The 25,371-nt window shown below is 44.3% G+C and overlaps 1 protein-coding gene across 6 annotated transcripts in view; it reads right to left on the bottom strand.

The window, feature by feature from the left end:
• The window catches only part of LOC106584324 (epidermal growth factor receptor substrate 15), a 41,917-nt gene that overhangs the window by 11,728 nt on the left and 4,818 nt on the right, over positions 1–25,371 (bottom strand). For 4 of the 6 annotated variants that reach the window (XM_014169469.2, XM_014169470.2, XM_014169473.2 and 1 more), the window contains exons 6-18: positions 19,971–20,033; positions 19,599–19,724; positions 19,280–19,339; positions 18,574–18,786; positions 18,337–18,482; positions 17,895–18,057; positions 17,042–17,124; positions 11,990–12,062; positions 9,748–9,909; positions 9,347–9,544; positions 4,465–4,785; positions 4,214–4,339; positions 2,921–3,059 (exon numbers count right to left, since the gene is read on the bottom strand). In XM_014169469.2, the coding sequence (XP_014024944.1) occupies positions 2,921–3,059; positions 4,214–4,339; positions 4,465–4,785; positions 9,347–9,544; positions 9,748–9,909; positions 11,990–12,062; positions 17,042–17,124; positions 17,895–18,057; positions 18,337–18,482; positions 18,574–18,786; positions 19,280–19,339; positions 19,599–19,724; positions 19,971–20,033 (1,873 nt within the window). The remainder of the gene's footprint in view (positions 1–2,920; positions 3,060–4,213; positions 4,340–4,464; positions 4,786–9,346; positions 9,545–9,747; positions 9,910–11,989; positions 12,063–17,041; positions 17,125–17,894; positions 18,058–18,336; positions 18,483–18,573; positions 18,787–19,279; positions 19,340–19,598; positions 19,725–19,970; positions 20,034–25,371) is intronic. The other 2 variants (XM_045706249.1, XM_014169471.2) reach the window with 2 other exon arrangements.

Raw genomic sequence — 25,371 nt, 5'->3', positions numbered from 1 at the left:
TCAAATACTTTTTTCCCCTCACTGTATACCAGTAGAAGTCGGAAGTTTACATACACCTTAGCCAAATACATTTCAACTCAGTTTCACAATTCCTGACACTTCATCCTAGTTAAAATTCCCTGTCTTGGGTCAGTTAGGATCACCACTTTATTTTAAGAATGTGAAATGTCAGAACAATAGTAGAGAAAATGATTATTTCAGCTTTTATTTCTTTCATCACATTCCCAGTGGGTCAGAAGTTTACATACACTCAATTAGTATTTGGTAGCATTGCCTTTAAATTGTTTAACTTGGGTCAAACAATTCAGGAAGCCTTCCACAAGCTTCCCACAACAAATTGGTGAATTTTGGCCCATTCCTCCTGACAGAGCTGGTGTAACCGAGTCAGGTTTGTAGGCCTCCTTGCTCACACATGCCTTTTCAGTTCTGCCCACAAATTTTCTATAGGATCGAGGTCAGGGCTATGTGATGGCCACTCCAATACCTTGACTTTGTTGTCCTTAGGACTCTTTTTACTGTGGATATAGATACTTTTCTCCCTGTTTCCTCCAGCATCTTCACAAGGTCCTTTGCTGTTGTTCTGGGATTGATTTGCACTTTTCGCACTAAAGTACGTTCATCTCTACGAGACAGAACGCGTCTCCTTCCTGAGCGGTATGACGGCTGCGTGGTCCCATGGTGTTTATACTTGCGTACTATTGTTTGTACAGATGAACGTGGTACCTTAAGGCGTTTGGAAATTGCTCCCAAGGATGAACCAGACTTAAGGAGGTCTTACATTTTTTTTCCTGAGGTCTTGGCTGATTTATTTTGATTTTCCCAAGATGTCAAGCAAAGAGACACTGAGTTTGAAGGTAGGCATTGAAATACATCCACAGGTACACCTCCAATTGACTCAAATGATGTCAATTAGCCTATCAGAAGCTTCTAAAGCCATGACATCATTTTCTGGAATTTTCCAAGCTGTTTAAAAGCACAGTCAACTTAGTGTATGTAAACTTTTGACCCACTGGAATTGTGATACAGTGAATTATAAGTGAAATAATTTGTCTGTAAACAATTGTTGGAAAAATGACTTGTGTCATGCACAAAGTAGATTTCCTAACCGACTTGCCAAAACGATAGTTTGTTAACAAGAAATTTGTGTTTCAATGACTCCAACCTAAGTGTATGTAAACTTCCGACTTCAACTGCATATATATCCATCTACACATACACACGCAGTCAAAAGTTGACACCTACTCATTCAAGGGCTTTTCTTTATTTTTACTTTGTAGAATAATAATAGTGAAGACATCAAAACTACAGAATAACACCTGTAGAATCATGTAACCAAAAAAGTGTAACAAAATCTAAATATATTTTATATTTGAGATTCTTCAAAGTAGCCACCCTTTGCCTTGATGAATATTTTTTCTACGGAAATATCACATTTATAGTTTGCAGACCCTTTACACAGTACTTTGTTGAAGCACCTTTGGCAGCGAAAACAGCCTCGAGTCTTCTTGGGTATGACACTACCAGCTCAGCACACCTGTTTTTGGGGAGTTTCTCCCATTCTTCTCTGCAGATCCTCTCAAGCGGTGTCAGGTTGGATGGGGAGCGTCACTGCACAGCTATTTTCAGGTCTCTCCAGAGATGTTCAATTGGGTTCGAGTCCAGGCTCTGGCTGGGCCACTCAAGGACATTCAGAGAATTGTCCCGAAGCCACTCCTGCGTTGTCTTGGTTATGTGCTTAGGGTCGTTGTCCTGTTGGAAGGTAAACCTTCTCCCCAGTCTGAGGGCCTGAGCGCTCTGGAGAAGGTTTTAATCAATGGTCTCTGGTACTTTGCTCTGTTCATCTTCCCTCGATTCTGACTAGTCTCCCAGTCCCTGCCACTGAAAAACATCCCCCACAGCACGATGCTGCCACCATGCTTCCCCGTAGGGATGGTGCCAGGTTTCCTCCAGACGTGACGCTTGGCAAACAGGCCAAATAGTTCAATCTTGGTTTCATCAGACCAGAGATTATTGTTTCTCATGGTCAGAGTACTTTAGGTGCCTTTTGGCAAACTCCAAGCGGGCTGTCATGCGTCTTCTACTGAGGAGAGGCATCCGTCTGGCCACTCTACCATAAAGGCCTGATTGGTGGAGTGCTGCAGAGATGGTTGTCCTTCTGGAAGGTTCTCCCATCTCCACAGAGGAACTCTGGAGCTCTGTCAGAGTGACCATCGGGTTCTTGGTCACCTCCCTGACAAAAGCCCTTCCCCACCGATTGCTCACTTTTGCCAGGTGGTCAGCTCTAGGAAAAATTTTGGTTGTTCCAAACTTCTTCCATTTAAGAATGATGTTCTTGGAACCTTCAATGCTGCAGACATTTTGTGGTATCCTTCCCCAGATCTGTGCCTCAACACAATCCTGTCATGGAGCTCTACGGAGAATTCCTTCGACCTCATGGCTTGGTTTTTGCTTTGACATGCACTGTCAACTGTGGGACCATATTTAGACAGGTGTGTGCCTTTCCAAATCATGTCCAATCAATTGAATTTACCACAGGTGGACTACAATCAAGTTGTAGAAACATCAAGGATGATCAATGGAAACAGGATGCACCAGAGCTCAATTTTGAATCTCATAGCAAAGGGTCTGAATGCTTATGTCAATAAGGTATTTCTGGTTATTATTTTTAATAAATAAGCAAACATTTCTAAAAACCTGTCTTTGCTTTTTCATTATGGGGTATTGTGTGTAGATTGATGAGGGAAACATTTTATTTAAACAATTTTAGAATTAGGCTGTAACGTAACAAAATGTGGACATTGTCAAGGGGTCTGAATACTTTCCAAATGCACTGAACATTCATACGTACAGTAGGTTTGTCAAGTTTGAAATTGCTCCTGTTAGTTTATTGTACTATCTGAGAGGTGGAGGGGTAACTCACGGTCAGTGAAGGGGTCTGACTGGAAGAAGTCCAGATCAGGGAGTGGATGGGAAGTGGTCTGTGGAGGCAGCACAGGCAGGGTAGCATGGGGAGGCTCAGTTGACTCTGGTCTCGGTTCTGGCTCTGGAGATTCCACCTGCTAAGGAAATACAGCAAAGTCCAGTGGTCAAACATGAGTCCAGCAGACCTGGGTTCAAATAATATTTAGAGTATTTCAATTATATTCTATTACATTTGGAATTCAGTATTTGGGGAGATCTACAGTACCAGTAAAAAGTTTGGACACACCTACTCATTCAGGTTATTAAAATTGTATTTTTTACTATTTTCTACATTGTAGAATAGCAAAGACATCAAAACTATAAAATAACATACAGAATCATGTAGTAACCAAAAAAGTGTTAAATCCAAATATATTTTGATGACAGCTTGGCACACTTGGCATTCTCTCTACCAGCTTCATGAGGCAGTCACCTGGAATACATTTCAATTAACAGGTGTGCCTGGTTAAAAGTTAATTTGTGGAATTTCTTTCCTTCTTAATGCATTTGAGCCAATCAGTTGTGTTGTGACAAGGTAGGGGTGGTATACAGAAGATCACCTGGAATGCTTTCCCAACTTGCTCTCTGGAGACACCTGAAAATTGCTGTGCAGCAACACTCCCCATCCAACATGACAGAGCTTGAAAGGATCAGGTGTGCCAAGCTTGTAGCGTCATACCCAAGACGACTTGAGGCTGTAATCGCTGTCAAAGGTGCTTCAACATAGTACTGAGTACTTATGTAAATGTGATATTTAAGTACATTTTTTATTAATTAGCAAACATCTCTAAAATCCTGTTTTTGCTTTCCCATTATGGGGTATTGTGTGTAGATTGATGAGGGAAAAAAACAATTCAAATCAATTTTAGAATAAGGCTGTAACCTAACAAACTTTTGAAAAAGTCAAGGGGTATAAATACTTTCTGAAAGCGAAGTATTTCCTCTTTAAAGACAAGTAGTTGAATATTTAAAAATTGTTTTTGGAAATGCATTTGGAATATATTTACAAAATAATAAAATACTCCCATGCATTTGAACTAGGTCAGTTTGGTATTTGAAATAATGCCAATACTATCAAAGAGTAGGTAATTTACAGGAAAATGTTTTTAAATACTTCTCATAGAAGTAGCTGAATAGGGCCACATTATTTAAAAATACTCATACATAGAAAATATTTAAATAAATGACCTGAACCCAGATCTGGAGTCCAGGGGGGAATCCCATGGCTAAAGATGATGCGACCATATTGTACCTTGGGAGTGCTAGCTTTAAACGACGACTCCTCATCTTCTTTTTCTACATCTTTGACCTCTGTATCAACTTCAGCAGTAGGACTGCTGTGCTCCTGAAGGGTGAAAGCAATGGGACTAATGTGCTCCTGAGAAAAGAGAAGGAAAAACAGCAACTTCAGACCCCATGATGGCATAACAACACACACAACTAGCACTCAGACTTAAGAACAAATAATAAATGACCCAGATATTTCAGAGTACAATATATTGCCTTCACAAGGTTGTCCTGTGGTACTGGCCAGACAGTGGAAGATAGGCTGTTATAGAGGTCTTCGAAGGCATCAGACTTGGGCTCTGGTTCCTCTGGGGTCTTAGGGCGATCCTCGTCTACTTCTTCCATCAGTTCAGCAGGCTCCATCTGTGGCTGGCTGGCTGGAGGCTCCACTCTCAGCTCCTCAGGCTGGTCTTCCTGTTGCTGCTCCTCTGCTGAGCCGTTCACCAGCACTGGATCCTCCTCTAGGGAATTCTTCCAGCTGAGCTGGGCCGTGACCATTCGCTCCTCAATCTGTAGATCACTTAGCTTCTGTTGCACCTGCCCTCAGTACAAACAGAGGTACAGAGAGCACAGGGATAAGGGAGAGAGCGCACAGAGTGATGGATACACACAGTACCAGTCAAAAGTTTACACACCTATTCATTCAATGGTTTTTCTTTTATTTTGACTATTGTCTACATTGTAGAATAATAGTGAAGACATCAAAACTATGAAATAACACAGAATGTCGTAACCAAAAAAAAAGTTAAATCTAAATATATTTTACATTTCAGATTCTTCAAAGTAGCCACACTTTGCCTTGTCATTCTCTCAACCAGCTTCATGAGGTAGTCACCTGGAATGCATTTCAATTAACAGGTGTGCCTTGTTAAAAGTTAAGGAAAGAAATTTCAGAAATTAATGCATTTGAGCCAATCAGTTGTGGTGAGAAGGGAGGGGTGGTATACAGAAGATTGCTCTATTTGGTAAAAGACCAAGTCCATATTATGGCAAGAACAGCTCAAATAAGCAAAGAGAATAGGACAGTCCATTACTTTAAGACATGAAGGTCAGTCAATCTGGAAAAAAAATCAAGAACTTTTTGGAAACTTTGAAAGTTTCTTCAAGTGCGGTCGCAAAAACCATCAAGCGCTATGATGAAACTGGCTCTCATGAGGACCTCCACAGGAAAGGAAGACCCACGCAGCCCAAATAATTGCTTCACAGAGTTCAAGTAACAGACATCTCAACATCAACTGTTCAGAGGAGACACTGCGTGTATCAGGCCTCTATGGTCAAATTGCTGCAAAGAAACCACTGCTAAAGGACACCAATAAGAAAAAGAAAATTACTTGGGCCAAGAAACATGAGCAATGGACATTAGACTGGTGGAAATCTGTCCTTTGGTCCGATTAGATGCAGAGTATGTGAACGGATGACCATGTGTGGTTCCCACTGTGAAGTATGGAGGTGTGATGGTGTGGGGGTGCTTTGCTGGTGACACTGCCGTGATTTATTTAGAATTCAAGGCACACTTAACCAGCATGGCTACCACAGCATTCTGCAGCGATACACCATCCCATCTGGTTTCCGCTTAGTGGGACTATCATTCCTTTTTCAACAGGACAATGACCCAAAACACACCTCCAGGCTGTGTAAGGGCTATTTGACCAAGAAGGAGAGTGACTGAGTGCTGCATCAGATGACCTGGCCTCTACAACCACCCGACCTTATTGTGAATTTTTCAGTACATATGTGGCAATTATTTATTTCAGAAGGAGCCAGCAAAACTACTGCACTCTGTGCTCTAGGTCATTGGACACCATTAGACATGCACTTGGTTATTCTTGTAACTTATGGCCAACTATGGTTACACCTCTTGGGTTTTCTCCAGAACAGTGGTTCACCTTTCAGTGGAGTCAGCAGGTTGTCATGTATTGGTTAATCCTGTAGAGTGCCAAGGTCTGTTGCTATGGTCCTACATGCATGAAACTATTTCTGTGACTCTACAGGTTGCATGTCCTAATATGAAGGCAATAAGATAACGGTGGCTAAATGCAAGAGGTGATGAGCCATTAAGAGGAGTTACTATGAGTATGACGTAAGGAGGACAAATGTATAAGCAGTTTGTACCAAGATTGGAAGGCAGTTGTATTCATGACGCAGCTCGGCTTTTATTATGAAATAATAAAAAGTATATTTGAACTCAGAGGCTCCAGTATTTGTGAAATATGATTGACCAAATATTTCCACGACAACCTCAACCCAATTGAGATGGTTTGGAATGAGTCTGATCACAGAGTGAAGGAAAAGCAGCCAACAATTGCTAAGCATATGTAGGAACTCCTTCAAGACTCTTGGAAAAGCATTCCAGGTAAAGCTGGTTGAGAGAATGCCAAGACTGTGCAAAGCTGTCATCAAGGCAAAGGGTGGCTACTTTGAAGAATCTCAAATATATTTTGATTTGTTAAACACTTTTTTTGGTGACTACATGATTCCATAGTTTTGATGTATTCACTATTATTCTACAATGTAGAAAGTAGTAAAAATAAAGAAAAACCCTTGAATGAGTAGGTGTGTTCCAAACTTTTGACTGGTACTGATAGAGACACACACACACACACACACACACACACACACACACGTTGGAGAGAACAAAACATGATTGATAAGATAGATTGCTTGGTAAGGATGACATGCAATTTATAAAACCTAAATATAACATTCGCTCACCAATAAAATCGCATGTCATCCTACCACCGTTACTTTTGCTACTGTTATTTTCAAATATCTTTTTACTGTCGTTTTATTTCTTTACTTACCTACACATTTTTTTCACACTATTTGATACATTCTTTCTCGTCAATCATATTTTGTTCTCGCCATTTACAATCTTCAAATCCAATGTATTTGTCACATTCACATGATTAGTAGGTGTTAATGCAAGTGTAGCGAAATGCTTGTGCTTCTAGTTCCGACCGTGCAGTAATATCTAACAAGTAGTCTACCAATTCCACAACAACTACCTTGTACACACAAGTGTAAGGAATGAATACGAATATGTACATAAAAATATATAAATGAGTGATGGCCGAACGGCATAGGCAAGATGTAGTAGATGGTATGGAGTAGAGTATATACATATGATATGAGTATTGTAGGGTATGAAAACATAAAGCGGCATTGTTTAAGGTGGCTAGTGATACATTAATACATCAAGATGGCAAGATGCAGTAGATGGTATAGCGTACAGTATATACATATGAGATGAATAATGTAGGTTATGTAAACATGATCTAATATAAAGTGGCAAGTGATAAATTGATTACATCAATTTTCCCATTATTAAAGTGGCTTGAGTTGAGTCAGTATGTTGGCAGCAGCCACTCAATGTTAGTGATTGCTGTTTAACAGTCTGATGGCCTTGAGATGGAAGCTGTTTTTCAGTCTCTCGGTCCCAGCTTTGATGCACCTGTACTGACCTCGCCTTCTGGATGATAATGGGGTGAACAGACAGTGGCTCGGGTGGTTGTTGTCCTTGATGATCTTTTTGGCCTTCCTGTGACATCGGGTGGTGTAGGTGTCCTGGAGGGCAGGTAGTTTGCCCCCGGTGATGCGTTGTGCAGACCTCACTACCCTCTGGAGAGCCTTCCGGTTATGGGAGGAGCAGCTGCCGTACCAGGCGGTGATACAGCCCGACAGGATGCTCTCGATTGTGCATCTGTAAAAGTTTGTGAGTGTTTTTGGTGACAAGACAAATTTCTTCAGCCTCCTGTCTGTGTGGGTGGACCATTTCAGTTTGTCCGTGATGTGTACGCCGAGGAACTTAACTTTCTACCTTCTCCACTACTGTCCCGTCAATGTAGATAGGGGGCTGCTCCCTCTGCTGTTTCCTGAAGTCCACGATCATCTCCTTTGTTTTGTTGACGTTGAGTGCAAGGTTATTTTCCTGACACCACACTCCGAGGGCCCTCACGTCGTTGTTGGTAATCAAGCCTACCACTGTAGTATCGTCTGCAAACTTGATGATTGAGTTGGAGGCGTGCATGGCCACACAGTCGTGGGTGAACAGGGAGTACAGGAGGGCTGAGAACGCACCTTCGTGGGGCCCCAGTGTTGAGGATCAGTGGGGTGGAGATGTTGTTACCTACCCTCACCACCTGGGGGCTGCCCGTCAGGAAGTCCAGGACCCAGTTGCACAGGGCGGGGTCGAGACCCGGGGTCTCGAGCTTAATGATGAGTTTGGAGGGTACTATGGTGTTAAATGCTGAGCTGTAATCGATGAACAGCATTCTTACATAGGTGTTCCTCTTGTCCAGATGGGATGGGGCAGTGTGATGGTGATTGCGTCGTCTGTGGACCTATTGGGTCGGTAAGCAAATTGAAGTGGGTCTAGGGTGTCAGGTAGGGTGGAGGTGATATGGTCCTTGACTAGTCTCTCAAAGCACTTCATGGTGACGGAAGTGAGTGCTACAGGGCGGTAGTCACTTAGCTCAGTTACCTTAGCTTTCTTGGGAACAGGAACAATGGTGGCCATCTTGAAGCATGTGGGGACAACAGACTGGGATAAGGATTGATTGAATATGTCCGTAAACACACCAGCCAGCTGGTCTGCACATGCTCTGAGGACTCGGCCGGGGATGCCGTCTGGGCCTGCAGCCTTGCGAGGGTTAACACGTTTAAATGTTTTACTCACGTTGGCTGCAGTGAAGGAGAGCCCACAGGTTTTGGTAGCGGACCGTGTTAGTGGCACTGTATTGTCCTCAAAGCGAGCAAAAAAGTTGTTTAGTCTGTCTGGGAGCAAGGCATCGTGATCCGCGACGGGGCTGATTTTTCTTTTGTAGTCCGTGATTGACTGTAGACCCTGCCACATACCTCTCGTGTTTGAGCCGTTGAATTGCGACTCCACTTTGTCTCTGTACTGACGCTTAGCTTGTTTGATTGCCTTGCGGAGGGAATAGCTACACTGTTTGTATTCTGTCATGTTTCCGGTCACTTTGCCCTGATTAAAAGCAGTGTTTCGCGCGTTCAGTTTTGCGAATGCTGCCATCAATCCACGGTTTTTGGTTGGGGAACGTTTTGCCACCACCGTAATAGTGGAGAGTCATAGTAGACTCACCTGAGATACCTGAGAGAAGGAGTCCTTGACAGATTCCTGCAAGGGGGTGAACTGCTCCCGTGCTGCCTGCACCTTCTCCTCCAGCTGCTGGCTTTCCCCCTGCAGCCGCAGCAGCTCCTCTCTGGCCTGCACCAGCTGCTCCTCGTACTCCTCTATCCTCTCCTCCTGCGCCGTGTTTTCCGCCTCTAGTGACAAGATCTAAACACACACACACACACACACACACACACACACACACACACGCACACACACACACACAGCGAAGCAAGATGTGAGAAGAGTTCAAACAAAATGGTGGACAATCTGACCAACAAATGCAGTTGCTGTTGACTAGATCCTCTCTGAAGGTGATCCAGGTGCTGTGTGACGTGGTGGTTGGTTGATAGGTTCTGTAGTCTCACCAGCTGGTTCTCATGGCTGCACTGCTGGCAGATGTGACGAAGCTGCTCCTCCAGAGTGGTCTTCTGCTGGTCCAGCTCGTCCAGATTATCCTGGACCTCCTGGCGCTGAGACTGCAGCCGCTGCAGCTCGCCACTCTCCTTCTGCACCTGATTCTGCAGGTCCTGAGGAGGGCAGGGATAAGTCACAGCATCCAGAGAAAGATGTGAGAAAAGGAGCAGAAGCACTCGAGGGAGTAGCGTTTGACTGAGCAGAGTCTGAAGAAAGGAGTCAGAGTCAATCCATTTTGACTGCCAGAATATAATGAAAGATTACCAAAAAAAAAAGAGTTAGCTCAGCCTTGAGGTGCTCCACTGCAGCAGAACAAAATCAATGTAAGCTATCCCACAGTACCATTACACGTTGACTTAGTGTTTATGCCTACATGATGATGTTTATCGAGGAAGTGTGTGTAGGAAGGTGTGGTATAAACTGTAATCAGCCGGTCCTCAGCACAGGCTCAGAGGGATGAACGTCTTCCTCGTTCCTTCAGAGGAGCTGCTGCACTCTAAGTTCTCACAGCCCAGAATAGAAGCCATTTATCAGACCAACTCCAGCACAGCGGCGAGGCACTCCTGCCCTCATCCCCTAATCATTCAAGTGTGAATGCCTCAAGTACCAAAGATTAAAAAGCAAATAGTTTATTGATCCCTATTTGCTTAGAATACTTCATATTCAGCAATTACATTACTGATTTACTTTACATTTACTGCATGGAGAATTACTCCCGATCACTGTGCAAATGTTAAATAGTTACTGATTACTACTCATTGGCCTTAATTTTTACTGTATAATCCAATCTCAGTTGCTCATATACCTATTGAAAAACAGACGAGTTTTCATCCATTATTAATATATTGATGCTGGCTAATTGGCTATAATCATTGCTGAGGGGAACCCTGGGGTAAGGAAACAGTGAAGTCGGTCTAATGACAACCTTCCACACCATTGGTTTACAGTACCAGAGGAAGAGCAGCCTTTCATAAATACACAGCAGAAAATAACTAATGTTCAATGCAGGGTAATATTGCCATATTCCTATATAGTGTGATCACTAGGGTTCGAGTACGGCCGAGAAGTGGCAATATAAAAAGGTGTACAAGTGTTAATTTAGTCCTCTCAGAGAGAGTGGGTCAATAGTGAACAGGACCTGAGAGGATGGGATAATGAAACCTGACAGAGAAGATTATAAAGACAAGATTATAGTCACACACGGGACTCGGGCTTACAGCTGATACCCCTCTGCTATGGTACTGGCTTATTCAACAACACTTGAAATGTTCCTAAAAATGCATTAAATAACATATGGACAGACCAAAATTACAGGGTATGAAAGTATAATTTAATATACAGTGAGCTCAAAGTATAGGGACAGTGACATTTCTAGAAATGATACAATGACTATGGAGGTTAAAGAGAAGACTGCCAGCTTCAATTTGAGAGCATTTTCATCCATAGCGGGTGAATTATTTAGGAATTACAGCTCTTTTTATACATAGTCCCTCCCATATTGGGGCGAATTTCGTATTGTCATTTAGCAGATGCTCTTACCCAGAGTGATTTACAGGGGCAATTGGGGTTAAGTGCCTTGGTTAAGGGCACATTGACAGATTTTTCACTTATTAGGTATAATGAAGTAGTCAAAAGGCTCAGCATTTGGTCTGATATTCCTAGCACACAATGATTCCACAAACTTGTTGGATGCATTTGCTGTTTCAGATTATTTTGTGCCCAATATAAATGGTAAATAATGTACGTACGTCCTCTAAATAGGTTATATTAATAAATCAATTCATATGCTTGATATTAACAGAGGTAATTCTGTCGAAATGTATCACTGAAGCAAGAACTAAACAGCTTGAGGCTACAGTTCAGTTTGCGCAATCGAGATCGTCAACATCAAAATGTCAACATGGTGCAGTATAGATGTATATGGAACCAGTGGAGGCAGCTCTGACTCAGGGAGGGTGTTTGGTTTCTCTGCTGCTCAGCCATAGCTTCATAGCCTAACCGAACCAAGAGGGCTACCTCTAACAAATTCAACAAGAGCAGATGAACAGTAGACTGATTTGACATGAGAAAATGCATTTATAAAACCAGTAGAAAATCTAAATGTACAGACATCAAGTGGATGAAATGAAGTGTAACAATATAAGGGCAGTGAGAGCGCTCAGGGGAGGCATGCACGTAGCACGTTCACTGTACCTGGACTTCACTGGTCCTTTCTCTGATGCTCTTCTCCTGCTCTTTAATTTCCTGTTCCACATTGCTCTTCTCCCTGGAAGACCAGCACAGCAGACATGAGTATTTAATCACCGCGGAGACCGAGGGCACCCCCAGCCAGGCTACCACCCCACCACCACCTCTACAATCTTCCCCAGTCGACAGCTCCACTCCCTGCACCACCATCCTGATCCTACTGTAGCAGACCACACCGACTGACCAATCAACGCCTGCAACAACTGCCTTGAGCGAGAGGGGGGTCTGTGCGTGTGTGCGTGTGGTGTGTTCTGGCAGATGAGAGGCGCGAGAGAGGGGTAGGACTGTGTGTGGCTGCCTGGAGGAAGTGTCAGTGATTCAGCGAAGAGAGGGGAGGGATGAAGCTCTATACCTCCCATTGTTCATTTCCCTGTGTGTTCATCCTCCCATCCACCCCTCCCAACTCTTTCCTGGTCAGATGACAAGGTAGAGGAGAGGGAGCAGAAGATGCGCGAACCGAGCGAACCAGAGCGCGCGAACCAGAGCGCGCGAACCAGAGCGCGCGAACCAGAGCGCGAACCAGAGAGCGCGAACCGAGCGAACCAGAGAGCAAGTGAGCGAACGAGGCAGAGTAAACCAGGCGAGCCAGAGAGCGAACCAGGCGAGCCAGAGAGCGCGAACCAGAGAGCGCGAACCAGAGAGCGCGAACCAGAGAGCGCGAACCAGAGAGCGCGAACCAGAGAGCGCGAACCAGAGAGAGCGAACAGAGCGAACCAGAGAGAGCGAACCGAGCGAGCGAACCGAGCGAGCGAACCAGAGAGAGCGAACCGAGCGAACCAGAGAGAGCGAACCAGAGAGAGCTAACGAGGCAGAGTGAACCAGGCGAGCCAGAGAGCGAGCCAGCCAGAGAGCGAACCAGGCGAGTGAGCCAGCCAGAGAGCGAACCAGAGAGCGAACCAGAGAGCAAGTGAGCGAACCAGAGAGCAAGTGAGCGAACCAGAGAGCGCGAACCAGAGAGCGCGAACCAGAGAGAGCGAACAGAGCGAACCAGAGAGAGCGAACCGAGCGAACGAACCGAGCGAACCAGAGAGAGCGAACTGAGCGAACCAGAGAGAGCGAACCAGAGAGAGCTAACGAGGCAGAGTGAACCAGGCGAGCCAGAGAGCGAGCCAGCCAGAGAGCGAACCAGAGAGCGAACCAGAGAGCAAGTGAGCGAACCAGAGAGCAAGTGAGCGAACCAGAGAGCAAGTGAGCGAACCAGAGAGCAAGTGAGCGAACCAGAGAGCGAACCAGAGAGCGAACCAGAGAGCGAACCAGAGAGCAAGTGAGCGAACCAGGCTGAGCGAACCAGGCGAGCCAGCCACAGAGCGAGCCAGCCAGCCAGCCAACGAGCCAGCCAGCCAGCCGAGCCAGCGAGCCAGCCAGCCAACGAGCCAGCCAGCCAACGAGCCAGCCAGAGAACGAGCCAGCCAGCCAGCCAGAGAACGAGCCAGCCAGCCAGCCAGAGAACGAGCCAGCCAGCCAGAGAACGAGCCAGCCAGCCAGCCAGCCAGAGAACGAGCCAGCCAGCCAGCCAGCCAGAGAACGAGCCAGCCAGCCAGCCAGCCAGAGAACGAGCCAGCCAGCCAGCCAGCCAGAGAACAAGCCAGCCAGCCAGCCAGAGCGAGCGAGACAGAGCGAGCGAGCGAACGAGACAGAGCGAGCGAAGCGAGACAGAAGCGAGCGAGCGAAGCGAGACAAGCGAGCGAGCGAAGCAGAGACAGACAAGCGAGCGAGCGAAGCCGAGACAAGCGGCGGCGGCGAAGCCAGACGAAAGCGAGCGAGCGAAGCGAGACAAGCGAGCGAGCGACAGAGCGAAGCGAGACAGAGCGAGCGAAAGCGAAAGCGGCGAAGACGAAGCAGCAGAGCGAGACAGAAGCGAGCGAAGACAGAGCGAGCGAGACAGAGCGAGCGAGACAAGCGAGCGAGACAGACAGAGCGAGCGAGACAGACAGAGCGAGCGAGCGAACAGACAAGCGAGCGAGACAGACAGAAGCGAGCCGAGACAGACAAGCGAGCGAACGAACAGAGCGAGCGAAGACAGACAAGCGGCAGCGAGACGAGACAAGCGAGCGAAGACAGACAAGCGAGCGAGAGCGAACAAGCGAGCGAGACAAGCGAGCGAGCCGAGACAAGCGAGCGAGCGAAGCGAACAAGCGGCCGAGCGAAAGCGAGCAAGCCGAAGCAAGCGGCGAGCGAGACAAGCGAAGACAAGCGGCGAGACAAAGCGAGAAGCCGGCGAGACAAGCGAGAAGCGAAAGCGAGACAAGCGAAGACAGCGGCGAGACAAGCGAACGAGCGAGCGAGCGAGACAGAGCGGCAGCGAGGACAAGCGAGACAAGCGGCGAGCGAAGACAAGCGAAAGCGGCGAGAGACAAGCGAGCCAGCGAGACAAGCGAGACAAAGCGAGCGAGCGAAGAAAGCGAGCAGCGAGCGAGACAAGCGAAGCGAGCCAGCGAGACAGAGCGAGCGAGCGAGCGAGACAGAGCGAGAGCGAGCGAGCGAGACAGAGCGAGAGCGAGCGAAGCGAGACAGAGCGAGCGAGCGAACGAGACAGAGCGAGCGAGCGAACGAGACAGAACCTCTGGAGACCCTGCTAAAAGGCTCCCTCCCTCACTCCTCTTCTCTCCTTCCTTATTCAGCCTCCCAGCTCCCTCCATCTGCTCTGGCATCAAACAGCAAAACACACTTCAATGGGAACACGTGTGGGTGTCTTTAAACAAGATTCCACTGACACCATTACAACTGTACTGTATATATTCCCTGAAATAGTCCAATGTGTTGAGACTAGAGGTCGACAGATTAATCGGAATGGCCGATTAATGGGGCAGAACGACAGATTTTTACCTTGTCAGCTTGGGGATGCAACCTCATGGTTAACTAGTCCAACGCTCTAACCACCTGCTTTACGCTGCACTCCACAAGGAGCCTGCCTGTTACGCGAATGCAGTAAGAAACCAAGGTAAGTTGCTAGCTAGCATTAAACTTATCTTATAAAAAACAAATCAACCATAATCACTAGTTAACTACACATGGTTGATGATATTACTAGTTTATCTAGCCTGTCCTGCGTTGCACATAATCGATGTGGTGCGCATTCGCGAAAAAGGACCGTCTTTGCTCCGACTTGTACCTAACCATAAACATCAATGTCTTTCTTAAAATCAATACACAAGTATGTATTTTTAAACCTGCATATTTAGTTAATATTGCCTGCTAACATGAATTTCTTTTAACTAGGGAAAATGTGTCACTTCTCTTGCAAACAGAGTCAGGGTATATGCAGCAGTTCGGGCCGCCTGGCTTGTTGCGAACTGTGTGAAGACTATTTCTTCCTAACAAAGACAGCCAACTTCGCCAAACGGGGGATGATTTAACAAAAGCGCATTTGCGAAAAAAGCACAATCGTTGCACGACTGTACCTAACCATAAACATCAATGCCTTTCTTAAAATCAATACACAGAAGTATTTATTTTTAAACCTGCATATTTAGCTAAAAGAAATCCAGGTTAGCAGGCAATATTAACCAGGTGAAATTGTCACTTCTCTTCCGTTCATTGCACGCAGAGTCAGGGTATATGCAACAGTTTGGGCCGCCTGGCTCGATGCGAACTAATTTGCCAGAATTTTACGTAACTATGAAATAACATTGTAGGTTGTGCGATGTGACAGGAATATTTAGACTTATGGATGACACCCGTTAGATAAAATACGGAACGGTTCCGTATTTCACTGAAAGAATAAACGTGATAGTTTCCGGATTCTACCATATTAATGACCTAAGGCTTGTGTTTCTGTGTTATGTTATAATTAAGTCAATGATTTGATAGAGCAGTCTGACTGAGCGATGGTAGGCAGCAGCAGGCTCGTAAGCATTCATTCAAAACAGCACTTTACTGCGTTTTGTCAGCAGCTCTTCGGAATACATTGCGCTGTTTATGACTTCAAGCCTGTCAACTCCCAAGATTAGGCTGGTGTAACCGATGTGAAATGGCTAGCTAGTTAGCGGGGTGTGCGCTAATAGCGTTTCAAACGTCACTCGCTCTGAGACTTGGAGTAGTTGTTCCCCTTGCTCTGCATGGGTAACGGTGCTTCGAGGGTGGCTGTTGTCGATGTGTTCCTGGTTCGAGCCCAGGTAGGAGCGAGGAGAGGGACGGAAGCTATACTGTTACACTGGCAATACTAAAGTGCCTATAAGAACATCCAATAGTCAAAGGTATATGAAATACAAATCGTATAGAGAGAAATAGTCCTATAATTCCTAAAATAACTACAACCTAAAACATCTTACCTGGGAATATTGAAGACTGATAAAAGGAACCACCAGCTTTCATATGTTCTCATGTTCTGAGCAAGGAACTTAACGTTAGCTTTCTTACATGGCACATATGGCACTTTTACTTTCTTCTCCAACACTTTGTTTTTGCATTATTTAAACCAAATTGAACATGTTTCATTATTTATTTGAGGCTACATTTATTTTATTGATGTATTATATTAAGTTAAAATAAGTGTTCATTCAGTATTGTTGTAATTGTCATTATTACAAATAAATAAATGTTTAAAAGCGGCCTATTAATCTGTATCGGCTTGTTTCGGTCCGCCAATAATTGGTATCGGCGTTGAAAAATCATAATCGGTCGACCTCTAGTTGAGACAAAGCGAGCCCTACTTCCGAGGGGTAGTTATATGCTCCAACACGCTAACAAACTCTTCCCAAACAAAAAGCCGGAACTAACCCATCTCCCAAATACACTTGGTACATGGACTAATACAACAACAGTGAGACTATTTGACTCTAATATGAGACTAAATATTTTGCTGTGCGACCTCAAATTTTATTTAGGAGCACCAGTGGACCTAGAAGAAAAAAAATGTAGGATTCCAGCTTTATTACCTCAAATATTTTTCATTGTGCTTCAACACTGTGCGTGCACCTACATTTTACAACTTAGGCACCCACGTGCGTAGAGCCCTGGTCAGCATAGAGCCCTGCAACTCTGATGATTGACACTCACCTTTGTAGGTCAACAATCTCATTGCTGAGTGAGTCCAGTTCCTTGATGGCAGAAAAGTCTGCTGCCAGATTTGCTGCGTTGCTCTGGTGGGGAGAAATCATTCAAAGCAAACGATTTGTTTACATTCACGTGCTTCACTGACCATACTGTACTACACTACAACATATACACAACATCTAAACATTAAATCGACAGAATGGCAAACACGATGTTGAATAATGTAAATATGAGCCTCCAACTAATTTAAGGTCGCCATTTAAAATCAAACCCATTTTACTGAACATGACAGAATCCCAAAATGACCCATACAAGATGGGATATTTTTAAGAAATGCATGAACACTGAAGGCACATCTACATGCAAACACATATGGATAAGGAGGGCACTAAAATTACTAATTGAACTAGGAGAAAAACAAAAGGGTAGGTAGGGAATATTAGGAGGTGGGTACATGGGTGGGTGACACTGCCAGGAGCTAAGGGGGAGACACAGTGAAGCTAACACTCAGTAGAGTCCCCAGCTAGAGGGAGATCCCACCTTGTGTACAATGCATGACTCATGAGGAAGAAAGCAAAGAGACAGCATACACAGACAGGGTCAGAGAGAGACACAGCAGCAAGCTAGAAAACAAAAACCCACACACCACAGGAGAAGGGAAGGAAACGATTAGTAAAACGTCAGGAAATAGAAGTTTTCAAATTTGCGTCACCATCAAGTAGCCTATTCATAAAAATACACAACTCCTAGTCCTTTTATAGAGAAATGCACACGATTCAAACAGGATATTCACAGTTTGTGATTATTGGATGTTTAAGAGGGCATTAGATGGTACAGGATGATAGGAATGAGTTACCTGCTTGGTTGCTAGGCTCAGTCTGTCAGAGGGAGGGATCATTTCAGCAGAGAGGTTCTGGGGTGGGTCCACACCCGTGGTCAGTTTCTGGTTAATTAGATGCAGCGCTAGTGCAAACTGTTCCCTGGTTAGCTTCCCCATGTCCCCAATGTCACAGAGCTCCCTGTGGAACACAGATGACCACATCACACAACAGAACGATCCATTTACCCTTCCGGCAATGGGCATAATATTGACTAAAACTATGGTCCCGTTTCACAGACCCACATTAAGCCTAGTCCTGCTAAATGGAAAAAAGTAAACTTTTTTTTAGTCCAAGAATTGGCTTACTCTGCGTCCAGAAAGCAGCCCTGTATGACCAATGTCCTTGTTTCATTAGTACATTCAAGTGCAGAGAGCCAGGCACCCCATGTTATCTAAGAGATTGTTCCCTGAATCATACCAGATGTGTGCTAGTGTGGCAGAGGGCAAGCCAGTCTTTAAGAAGATATCTCTGACTTCAGGCCCAGACACCAGCCCATCCATGTCAAGATCGGTCTTCGCAAACACCTCGTCATACTTGGATTTGTCTGGAGGAGATACAGCCCACTGAAAAGAGACAGAGGCGACAGGATGGTTATGTAGATATGGATTAGGTCTTGCCGCCCCACTTTCATGCGGGGATGAATATTATACTCACTGTGACTGGGGTCACGGCTGGTTTGGAGGGCAGGGTTTTGGACCCTGAAAGGGAGGAGCGGCTCTCTTTGACGGAAGGGGGCGAGGGTAAAAGGGGCATCACTGGGGGTACAGAGACAGGGGGATTTTTCCTCTTGGAGGGGGGCACTAGAGGAGCAGGTAGAGACATGGGCACGGGCTCCCCCTCCAGAGCTCTGTAGACAAGGTACATGGCCTAATAAAGGAGAACAGACACATCGATAAATCTGCCTATCATGTAATTTCAATATAAGATCAGGGAAGTCCAATATTTACAAACAACTTATTTTATTCGAGAAGCACACACTAAATCTTACAGCGGAGTCCACATTTCCTCCTTGCACATACTAAAGATTTGACAGCAAGCATCTGGCCATTACATAAGTGCATGCGTTCATTAAAATGTGAGAACTTCAAATATAGCACAACCCTGAAACAAAAAGCCCTCCATCTTGAGATACAGGATCCTTGATAGAAAGCAAGAAGGCCTTGAAGCCAAGCGTACATGAGTGCAAACAATTATTGATGAAATATAAATAAAAGCTGGAGAAGGCTATCCAGAAAATGGGCACAAGGGCAGTGTACATATTATTATTTTATTTTTTTTAACTAAGTTGGCAGTTAGGCTACATCTCTCCTGCATGAATTTCCTCACATCTTTCCACTTTAATGATAAATCTATTCCTTACCACAGCAAACTCATCTCGGTCAAGCATACCATCTCTGTCTAGGTCACTCAGTTCCCACACCTGCAACATTTAGGGAATTCAGTCCATTCAGCAATAAGTCAAAAAAATAATATGTATCTAGTCGCTAAAATAGACCAGTCGTGGACTTAAAGCAGATCAATGTTGTCACAAATTACAACACAGTCAAGCCTTTAAAAAGCAGCGGCTATGTTTAAAAACACAAGACCACCCTCCAGTGGGCAATTGGGCATATGCATTTACTCTGACGACCATCAAAACTAATTCATTATGAGCCCTGGAGATATGCTATGCTGCTTACCCTTCCCAGTACGTCCACTGGAAGTTTAGAGTTCAGCAACACTGGTTTGACCTTCTCCCCAGAGAGCATGCCACTAACGGGGGAGAGGCTATCGAAGACGGCATCAAATTTCAGCTTCTCTTCCGTCTGGAAAGATAGAGACACGATATAGGTGCATGATTGAAGCAATTTCTACTTCAGATAAAATGAATCAGGTGGACTTTGCAAAGTTGAGAACTCCCCTTACATGGCTTTGAAAAATGGATTTGAATGAAGTAAACATTCAAATAAATGTGTCCTCCCTTCATGCTCTTTGCTTCTGCTTTCATTATAAAGGGATCAGGACAAAATGACCAGGCTACATTTAAAGAAATGGTAATAAGTTCGCCTCACCTTGACCACCCATGGGCCGTCAATGGACACTCCCCCAGGTGGAAGTGGGCTGCTTGTGTCATGCTGAGGAGAAAAGTTGCATCATCAACAAAGGTTCCCTTTTCAGCTCAAAGCACATAAACGTGTAAAATTGGCTTCTAAAACAAACATTTGTTTAAGGGGGAGACAGGATTGTTAAAAGAAATGTAAAAGATATATAAAAAATATTAAAAATAAAAAATAAAAAAAACCTGGCAATGTTTACATGATCCCCTTTCAAAACAGTCCCATTTTTACAACATTCTTGCCAGCATGAGGCTCTACTAAATTACTAAAATATATATGCCTTTTAAACATCCCATGCGCATGGTGCCACTGATGATGAGTGGGAGTAGGGGTGTGCCTATGTGGGTGGGTGTCTATTTTGATGAATATATAAGTGATGAGTAATAACACACACACACACACACACACACACACACACACTCCATTAGGAATTTGTTTAGGCAGGTTAAGAAACATTAAGACTGCGAACATTTATTTTCAAAATAATAGAATAGCATATTTTGAGTTTAATTATGTTACTGGTCTGTGCAGCCTATAGGGTACATGGCTGTGCCATGCAAATTAAATCAATTGTACATTATTTGGTTTATTAAAGAGACACTACATTTACATTCCCATGACCTGATCACAGCCAACAAATGTTATAGTAAGGATAACTCCCCGAGACAGTTTGTGCAGAAATTCTTTGGTTGTGCAAACCCAGTTTCATCAGCTGTCCGGATGGCTGGTCTCAGACGATCCCACAGGTGAAGAAGTCAGATATGGAGGTCCTGGGCTGGCATGGTTACATGTCGTCTGCGGTGCTGATGCCGGTTGGACGTACTGCCAAATACTCTAAAACGACGTTGGAGGTGGCTTATGGTAAGAAAATGAACATTCAATTCTCTGGCAACAGCTCTGGTGGACATTCTTGCAGTCAGCATGCCAATTGCGCGCTCCCTCAACTTGAGACATCTGTGGCATTGTGTTGTGACAAAACTGCACATTTTAAAGTATCCTTTTGTCGTCGCATTTTAGTCATTTAGCAGACGCTCTTATCCAGAGTGACTTACAGTAGTGAGTGCATACATTTTCATATGTTCGTTCCCAGCACAAGGTTCACCTGTCGTAATGATCATGCTGTTTAATCAGCTTCTTGATATGCCACACCTGTCAGGTGGATGGATTATCTTGGCAAAGGAGAAATGCTCACTAACAGGGATGTAAACAAATTTGTGCACAACATTTGATAAATAAGCTTTTTGAGCATTTGGAACATTTCAAGGATATTTTATTTCAGGTCATGAAACATGGGACCAACACTTTACATGTTGCGGTTATATTTTTGTTCAGTATACAGTACCAGTCAAAAGTTTGGACACACCTACTCATTCAAGGATTTTTCTTTACTTTTATATTGTAGAATAATAGGGAAGACATCACAACTATGAAATAACACATAAGGAATAATGCAGTAACCAAAAGAAAAGTGTTAAATTAAAATATGTTATATTTGAGATTCTTCAAAGTCGCCACCCTTTGCCTTGATAACAGCTTTGCACACTCTTGGCATTCTCTCAACCAGCTTTATCTGGAATGCTTTTCCAACAGTCTTGAAAGAGTTCCCACATATGCTGGCAACTTATTGGCAGCTTTTCCGTCACTCCGCGGTCCAACTCATCCCAAACCATCTCAATTGGGTTGAGGTCGGGTGATTGTGGAGGCCAGGTCATCTGATGCAGCACTCCATCACTCTCCTTCTTGGTCAAATAGCCCTTGTGTCACCAGCAAAGCATCCCCACACCATCACACTTCCTCCTCCATGCTTCATGGTGGGAACCACAAATGCGGATATCCTCCGTACACCTACTCTGCGTCACAAAGACACGGCGGTTGGAACCAAAAATCTCTCATTTTGACTAATCAGACCAAAGGACAGATTTCCACCTGTCTAATGTCCATTGCTCGTCTTTCTTGGCCCAAGCAAGTCTCTTCTTATTGGTGTCCTTTAGCAGTGGATTCTTTGCCACAATTCAACCATGAAGGCCTGATTCACACAGTCTCCTCTGAACAGCTGATGTTGAGATGTGTCTGTTACTTGAACTCTGAAGCATTTATCTGAGCTGCAATTTTCTGAGGCTGGTAACTAATGAACTTATCCTCTGCAGAGGATACTCTGGGTCTTCCTTTCCTGTGGTGGTCCTCATGCACTTGAAGAAACTTGAAAAGTTCTTGAAATTTTCCAGATTGACTGACCTTCATGTCATAAAGTAATGATGGACTGTCGTTTCTCTTCGTTTGAGCTGTTACTGCCATAATATGGACTTGGTCTTTTACCAAATAAGGCTATCTTCTGTTTACCAACCCTAAACTGTCACAACTGATTGGCTCAAAGAAATTCCACAAATTAACAATGCACACCTGTTACCACCGATAAATCCACTATAATGGAGAATTTCAATAAGCATTTTTCTACGGCTGGCCATGCATTCCACCTGGCTACCCCTACCCTGGTCAACAGCCTTGCGCTTCCCACAGCAACTCGCCCAAACCTCCCCCACTTCTCCTTCACCCAAATCCAGATAGCTGATGTTCTGAAAGAGCTGCAAAATCTGGACCCCTACAAATCAGCCGGGCTAGACAATCTGGACCCTCTCTTTCTAAAATTATCTGCCGAAATTGTTGCAACCCCTATTACTAGCCTGTTCAACCTCTCTTTCGTATCGTCTGAGATTCCCATAGATTGGAAAGCTGCCGCAGTCATCCCCCTCTTCAAAGGGAGAGACACTAGACCCAAACTGCTACAGACCTATATCTATTCTACCCTGCCCTTCTAAGGTCTTCAAAAGCCAAGTTAACAAAACATATCACCAACCATTTCGAAATCCCACCCTACCTTCTCCGCTATGCAATCTGGTTTCAGAGCTGATAATAGGGGCACCTCAGCCACGCTCAAGGTCCTAAACGATATCATAACAGTCATTGATAAGAGACATTACTGTGCAGCCGTATTCGTCGACCTGGTTATGCCTTTCGACTCTGTCAATCACAACATTCTTATTGGCAGACTCAACAGCCTTGGTTTCTAAAATGATTGCCTCGCCTGGTTCACCAACTACTTCTCTGATAGAGTTCAGTGTGTCAAATCGGGGGTCCTGTTGTCCGGACCTCTGGCAGTCTCTATGGGGGTGCCACAGGGTTCAATTATTGGGCCGACTCTCTTCTCTGTATATATCAATGATGTCGCTCTTGCTGCTGGTGATTCTCTGATCCACCTCTACACAGACGACACCATTCTAAATACTCCTGGCCCTTCTTTGGACACTGTGTTAACTAACCTCCAGATGAGCTTCAATGCCATACAACTCTCCTTCCGTGGCCTCCAACTGCTCTTAAATGCAAGTAAAACTAAATGCATGCTCTTCAACCGATCGCTGCCTGCACCTGCCCAGCATCACTACTCTGGACAGTTCTGACTTAGAATATGTGGACAACTACAAATACCAAGGTGTCTGGTTAGACTGTAAACTATGCTTCCAGACTCACATTAAGCATCTCCAATCCAACATTAACCTGTTAGGGCTAGGGGGCAGTATTGACACGGCCGGATAAAAAACGTACCCGATTTAATCTGGTTACTACTCCTGCCCAGTAACTAGAATATGCATATAATTATTGGCTTTGGATAGAAAACACCCTAAAGTTTCTAAAACTGTTTGAATGGTGTCTGTGAGTATAACAGAACTCATATGGCAGGCAAAAACCTGAGAAGATTCTGAACAGGAAGTGGCCTGTCTGACAAGTTGTTGTTCATCTTGGCTCTTTTTATTGAAGACTGAGGATCTTTGCTGTAACGTGACACTTCCTACGGCTCCCATAGGCTCTCAGAGCCCAGGAAAAAGCTGAATGATATCGAGGCAGGCCCAGGCTGAAACACATTATCGCTTTTGGCAAGTGGCCGATCAGAGTACTATGGGCTTAGGCGCGTGCCCGAGTCGACCCCATGCTTTATTTTCTTTCGTCTGTTTACCTAAATGCAGATTCCCGGTCGGAATATTATCGCTTTTTTATGAGAAAAATGGCATAAAAATGGATTTTAAACAGCGGTTGACATGCTTCGAAGTACGGTAATGGAATATTTAGAATTTTTTGTCACGAAATGCGCCATGCTCGTCACCCTTATTTACCCTTTCGCATAGTGTCTTGAACGCATGAACAAAACACCGCTATTTGGATATAACAATGGATTATTTGGGACCAAACCAACATTTGTTATTGAAGTAGAAGTCCTGGAAGTGCATTCTGACGAAGAACAGCAAAGGTAATAAAATTTTTCTTATAGTAAATCTGACTTTGGTGAGTGCTAAACTTGCTGGGTGTCTAAATAGCTAGCCCTGTGATGCCGGGCTATCTACTGAGAATATTGCAAAATGTGCTTTCACGGAAAAGCTATTTTAAAATCGGACATATCGAGTGCATAGAGGAGTTCTGTATCTATAATTCTTAAAATAATTGTTATGTTTTTGTGAACGTTTATCGTGAGTAATTTAGTAAATTCACCGGCAGTGTTCGGTCGGAATGCTAGTCACATGCTAATGTAAAAAGCTGGTTTTTGATATAAATATGAACTTGATTGAACAAAACATGCATGTATTGTATAACAATGTCCTAGGGTTGTCATCTGATGAAGATCATCAAAGGTTAGTGCTGCATTTAGCTGTGGTTTGGGTTTATGTGACATTATATGCTAGCTTGAAAAATGGGTGTCTGATTATTTCTGGCTGGGTACTCTGCAGACAAAATCTAATGTTTTTCTTTCGTTGTAAAGCCTTTTTGAAATCGGACAGTGTGGTTAGATTAACGAGAGTCTTGTCTTTAAAATGGTGTAAAATAGTCATATGTTTGAAAAATTGAAGTTTTTGCATTTTTGAGGTATTTGAATATCGCGCCACGGGATTACACTGGCTGTTGAGTAGGTGGGACAAGAATCGGCTTCCTATTTCGCAACAAAGCATCCTTCACTCATGCTGCCAAACATACCCTTGTAAAACTGACCATCCTACCGATCCTCGACTTCGGCGATGTCATTTACAAAACAGCCTCCAACACTCTACTTAACAAATTGGATGCAGTCTATCACAGTGCCATCCGTTTTGTCATATCTCACTGGTCACCCCCAAAGCCAATTCCTCCTTGGCCGCCTTTCCTTCCAGTTCTCTGCTGCCAATGACTGGAACGAACTGCAAAAATCACTAAAGCTGTTGACTCTTACCTCCCTCACTAGCTTTAAGCACCAGCTGTCAGAGCAGCTCACAGATCACTGCACCGGTACATAGCTCATCTGTAAATAGCCCATCCAATCTACCTCATCCCCATA

The sequence above is a fragment of the Salmo salar genome, chromosome ssa23, assembly GCF_905237065.1.
Source record: "Salmo salar chromosome ssa23, Ssal_v3.1, whole genome shotgun sequence".
In the NCBI taxonomy this organism is placed as follows: Eukaryota; Metazoa; Chordata; class Actinopteri; order Salmoniformes; family Salmonidae; genus Salmo; species Salmo salar.
This window is presented reverse-complemented; position numbering and strand designations above follow the sequence as displayed.